Source organism: Pyxicephalus adspersus, chromosome Z, assembly GCF_032062135.1.
Source record: "Pyxicephalus adspersus chromosome Z, UCB_Pads_2.0, whole genome shotgun sequence".
Lineage (NCBI taxonomy): Eukaryota > Metazoa > Chordata > Amphibia > Anura > Pyxicephalidae > Pyxicephalus > Pyxicephalus adspersus.
The window spans coordinates 20,623,246-20,629,147 of record NC_092871.1 but is presented as its reverse complement, the minus strand read 5'-3'; the positions used below and the strand labels follow the sequence as shown (position 1 = coordinate 20,629,147).

At 40.1% G+C, this 5,902-nt stretch overlaps 1 protein-coding gene across 2 annotated transcripts in view; it reads left to right on the top strand.

Moving 5' to 3' along the window:
- PPP1R14A (protein phosphatase 1 regulatory inhibitor subunit 14A) overlaps nt 1-5,902 on the top strand; it is a gene marked incomplete in the record, with an annotated part of 30,028 nt that overhangs the window by 22,516 nt on the left and 1,610 nt on the right. For both annotated transcript variants that reach the window (XM_072430344.1, XM_072430343.1), the window contains 1 exon segment: nt 5,092-5,902. In XM_072430344.1, the coding sequence (XP_072286445.1) occupies nt 5,092-5,202 (111 nt within the window).

Here is a 5,902-nt window from a genome sequence, read left to right as displayed (position 1 = left end):
AAAAAAATATGCCCCTGTACCTCTGCATTCGGACCATAAGACGCACCCTGATTTTCCCCCCACTTTAGGAGGAAAAAAAGTGCGTCTTATGGTCCGAAAAATACGGTATATAGGAAGAGATAGTCGGAAAAAATGGGAGAGTGAGCGGGGTTATGTCATCATGACGTCACGTTCAGTGACACCCGTCTTGGTGCTCCATCCATCTGATCCTGGCCCGGCCCTTCTGTCAAATTTTAGAACATATTGTGGCCCCTGAGTCAAAAAGTTTGCTCACCCCTGATCTAGATGGTTTCTATACAACCAAGCAGGCCTTGCACAACATAGCTGCTAATGTATGCCAAACATTGGATCTGCTATGTGATTTTCTCTGCTGTTTCCAAAGCAATGTGCTTTCCAAGGTAGTTATTAGAAATGCTAAATGAGCTGCAGAAAATGTGACTTTTGTATACAGATAGCATGCAATTTGCACTGATTAACTCTGCAGCTACTGAGTTTAAATGGCTCAATTTCAAGTCCGTACACAAAGTAAATGCTATTTATTTTGCATCTCTAGTGGTTATGTAAAGAGGCTGTAGTGCAACACAAAGAGCCCACAGAGTGAAAACCCTCATATCTATGTTTTATGTAAATACAGCAAACATTTAAAAAACACAACTTAAAGTGTACCTAAACTCAGAAATTTCACGTTACATAAAAGGGTAGACAACCCTTTGATGTAAGGTAAAAATTCTGTTTTTATAAAAAAAGGGTGCAGCACTGCCTACTAATTGAGTGAATGGGATCGCAAAACGTCACGCATTCCGGGAGGCTTATGTGTGCTCATGCCTGAGCATCTTGGGCATGCGCAAAAGGAGCCTTTGTTGCACAAAGAGAAAAATTTGCCGATCTCACTCATGCGCAGTGAGATCGGCAAGTTGTTTTTTTTCATCCTACTTCACCCGATCTGGTGCCTGGGTGCCGGCACGACACGGGACCCAATGAATGAAACCCTTCGGATGGATCGGACTGCCCTGCGGGATTGAAGTTTAATTTTTTTTTGGGGGACTTTTTAGTTTAGTTTCTCTTTAACGTTTAGGTCTTTAGGGAACCCCTGCTATAATTACTATATCCACAGCTCAAAGTACATTAGTGCAGTAGTCAGTAGGAAGAATGCCTCTTATATTGCTGACCAGTGGATAGAATGTCACCATTATAGATAGCCAAAACGATCATTGGTGTCAGTTAAACTGACCTGAGAGTTGGAAATTGCTCATTGTTTAAGGAAACCCTTGCAACTTTTGGACAAACCCTGGTTGAGAAACGCTGTTCTCGATAAAACCTTTGCAGTTTCCTTTATTAGAGAATAGAACACACTGTTCAGAAAGATCTAAATCAATCAATAATGGAACTTGATTGTTATGAAGAACTGTGCAACAACCGTTTGTTCTACCTAAATAAATTCTATGGCGTGACTAAGGAAGTGAAGGTTTTCCATAGGTTGCTGTGAAGAAGTACAAGGTGCAGTTACTCAGGCAGCACAGTGTTTATAACCAGCCTATGTAAAATTCCAGGCTGAGGTTTTCATATTTGTCTGTGAAATATATATGTGGTGATATCTACTCAGGTCATTTCATCCCTCAGGAAAAGGTAAATTGGCTCTTCGGGGTCATACTGCCTCTCCTTAGGATCCCATTACAAATGTTTCCTAAGTAAGAGCTTGAGTAAGCACAATTTGGGCCTACTCAAGAACTTTTTAGCTAGGGCATATTGTAACTCCCTGAAAAGTACTGAACAGCTGTATGGTACTCCGAGCACTCTGCTTGTTTCCAGTAAAAAGGTTGGAGAGTTAATCCTGACAAGAGAAGACAAAAAAAATCTGCTAGCTGCTGCCATTTTTTGGATTTGCAACAATGTGTATCACAAGTTTCCCCACAGTTTGACTGTGCCTCTATCCCACAGTGAAATGCTTGGGGACTGATAAGTTATCATCAGGTTCGACACAATGCCACATATAGGTCTGGATGTCTACATATGGACCTGCAAACCTCTAAATTCATTAGGCCTGATTTGTTAAAGCTCTCCAAAGTTGGGGAGGATACACTTTCATCACTTAAGCTGGATGATCCATCAAACCTGGAATGGATTTCTTCAAAGTTATTTGCTAGCAAGGTTTTGAGTCCTGAACCAGATCCATTCTAGGTTCATTGGTGAAAATGTATCCTCTCCAGCCTTGGAGAGCTTTATGAAATCAGGGTCATTGTATCCAAATGCAAAAAGATTTTAGACGTGGTACCTAAGCATTACCCTGAAAACTGCAGTGCCCTGCCAGTATGTGGGCTTGCCTAGGCACCCCTGTACCTACAACCTTATAGCTGTAGATCTGCTGTGTAAGTAAGTAAGTATTTGACTGCTGATTTGCCTATTGTGCTGCTGAGACATGGTGCAGAAATCATGGTAAGCTGTAAATGGGATAAAGATTGACTGCTTGCAGTTTATTTTGCTTTCTGCATGCCTTTTTTGGGCACAGTTTTTTTTTTTTTGGAGTTCAGTTCAGCCGTGAAATTATACTAAAGTATACACATACATAGTTAATACAACTAAAGTGTTTTAAAAGACAACCTTTTTTTTTTGGTAAAACTGTCATTTACAGCAAAACGTACCCCCATCCTTATTTTACCCAGCAATCCTGCAGCAGAGATCTTCAATGTCCAATGCTGTCAGACACTGCAGTGCCTTTGCTTGTAAATAGTCTTGGTCATAATGAACATATACTGTGCACCATGTGCCCTTCAATTAATTTTTATGCATGGAATCATACTTATGATGGACACCGCCATCTATATTAGTATGGCCCCATCCATAAAACAAAATAGGGCAAAGTGCAAGCATGCTGAGCGGATACATTCCCAAAGCTGGACTATGTACAAGCTGTGTCGCCACGCAAGGATGCACAATAAAGGTCTCTGGAGTGAAGCTTAGAAGTTTGTATTGACATATGTTGGTGGGGGGGTTGTAAAAGACTCTGCCCCGGTAGAATGAGCAAGGATGAGCATGGAGGGCCCCTCGTAGCATTATTTCTAAAACCTGGAACTCTGGAAAAGTCTCTATCCAACATGCAACCCTGGGTTGCCATACTAACCCTGGGCTCCTTTCCCAGTACCTTGCCACCTCTCTAAAGGGGATCGTAAGCCGAAAATGGGGGAAATATACTGTCTATCCAAAACCAATTCCTGTACAATATTTATTTATTTAATTTAATTTTATTACTTGATAGTGAAGTCTATATTATAGGATTAAAAATGATAAAACATAACATAACAAAACATAAAAACTAAGGTTCTTGGTTTATTTTAATTGGCATATTACAGAGGAACATTTAAATGCGATTTACATATTTCAATCTTGCATAAACACAATGGGGCTCTATTTATTAAGTAGTAAATCTGATATTCAACAAAACATTCCCTGGTGGATAATCATTCTCTTCTATTGAAATACATGGACCTTGAAGATTCTCCACCAGAGAATGTTCCTGTGAATGTCAGATTCACTGCTTTTATAGAGGCCCGTGATATGTATATTATGGTAAAGCACAGAGATCAAGATACTTAGTAAAGGAATTTTCTAGTGATAAGAAACTCTCAGTCTTTACATCGTGCAGAAAGGAAGTATCCTCAACCAGAGCTTTTTCTTTGTTGGAAAATCCCCATTTTTTGGACTGCAGAGAATGTTGCAGGACCATGTTTCAGAAATCTGATTTACTGGCACTCTGCACTTTGGGTAAAGGGAATTTTCCCATTTAAAGGCATCCCATTTGTTTTGAAATTTTTGTTCAGAGGAAATTTTTTATTATTAGAAGTTCTTCACAGTTCTTCAAGTCTACCCAGTCCTTATAAACTAATAAATTGATTAGCCAACACTGATGTCATTTTACATGAACATTATGATGGTTTACAGCTGTGACTCATTGCGGTGTCATTCTTGTGCCAGCATCACAGATCTGTGACCTTCCCCAAGTAACTTTTTATAGATTTCTGTAGAATCTCTTCAATTTGTGACGTTGGCCAATATGGGGAAGTGAGCAGCCTTTTCTAGGTATAGATACAAAAATAAATTCTTCTCTTTTTTTTCTTTTTTTTTACCTTTTGACCTAACCAGACAGCATTTTCTGAATAGTTGTGGTTTGTCCACTTGTTTACAAGCAAGCTGACTGTTGTGTGTTCTGCAGCTAGATAAAGTCCTTTAACAAAATTACATTTAAAAGAAACCTATGATGGGAGAAATATATAGCTGGTCATTGTTGACCTCTCCTAAAAATACTAGCCCAGTGGTCGCCAACCTTTCAGACCACTAAATTTATAATTTTAAATCTGGCAGCGTGTAGTAGAAGTGAGTGCACATGCGCCTGGTCCGAAATCCGGACCGTTCATGCGCGGGGGAGCCATGTGTCACTAAAAGGGGAAGAAACTTCCCCCAGAGTGATGTCATGATGCCAGAACCTCTCCACTCTCCCATCACAGGCTCAGACCTGCTTCCTGGGGGGGACAGTAGTGGAGGGCTGTGGACACAACAAAATTTGTGTCCATACGGGGGACATGATCAGCTGGGTCAGGAGAAGGTGGAGAGAAATGGAGAAGTTAATGAATAAATGGATAAGCGGAATGTAGGTGAGTGTGCCAGGGAATGGAATTGTGTGAGGGTACGTGTATGTGTAATGGTAATGGTAAGGGTAATTTTTCTGCGGACCACCAAAATTTTGTTGTGGACCACTGGTTGACAACAGCTGTACTAGTCCATGTATTGCACTCTTTTACTGAGAGGCCTTACATGGACATGAAACCCAATGAACTGTGCCTGCTAATTGAGTATGAATGCAGCTATGACGCCCACTGCCACCAGCTGTAAAATGTTCAATATTTGGTTTATTAGGAACCAACATAGTGGTTGGTGTGGCTAGAAAGGTGCCAGCCACTAGGAGCTGAACTGCTTGTCTGAACAAGCCCTAAACTGCTGCTAATTTAGGTATTTACTATTCCAAAGTATTTCCAAATGTTCCAGTTATATTGCTACATTTGATGTATTCCTAAATGATTTTTATTTTGCTTTTTACAGGAATTTATTCAAGACCTTCTATTCAAGTTAAAGGGGCTTCAGAAACAGACGCTCCTGAAGAAGAATGGATTAGAGGTCAACAACGAGGAGCAGATTCTGGAGCACGCGTGACCCCATCCAAACCCAACGCAGTCCCTGAGCACAAGTTTTTAAATCATGCAAAAAGACTTTAATTTTTGTGTGTTAGATTATCATTTCATGGCATGTAAACCCTGGGGACTTTGCTTGAGGAATATCCTGGTCAAGACCACACATGCGTGCCACATTCTTTTATGTTCCTTTACTAAAGGCCTCACCATTTTCCTATCACAGGCCTGAAGTCTGACATTACACCACCAGATCTCATTTGACTTAATGGCACAGAGCTTTCTGTATTATGCAGCAATTCGAAAAAATGCACAAGAAAACTGACTACTGAATGTGAAATAACAGCACGGCCTATACATAAACCTATTCACAATGAAGAAATGCTCAGGATAATTGCAAAGTCACTGGTGTATTACAAAACCAAAGTCAATTCTTTGTCCTTAGGTATGGTTAGGTTATGCCAATGACTCCCCTATTCTTTTTGGAGTATGCAGTGTTCAGACATTGGTGATAAACCACTAATAGGTAGCTGTTCTTGAATAATCAGAAAGTGCCGCCCTGGTAATCCATCTGGTCCTGTGTAACATTTGTAATTTTTCATTTAAACAATAGTGCTATTGTTCACATGGGAACTGGTTCTAAAAACACATTTTTCCCAATATGTGGAATTGAATGAAAGAAAAGTAGAAAGTCATCTATAGCAGCTGTTAATTTTCTGAGACAA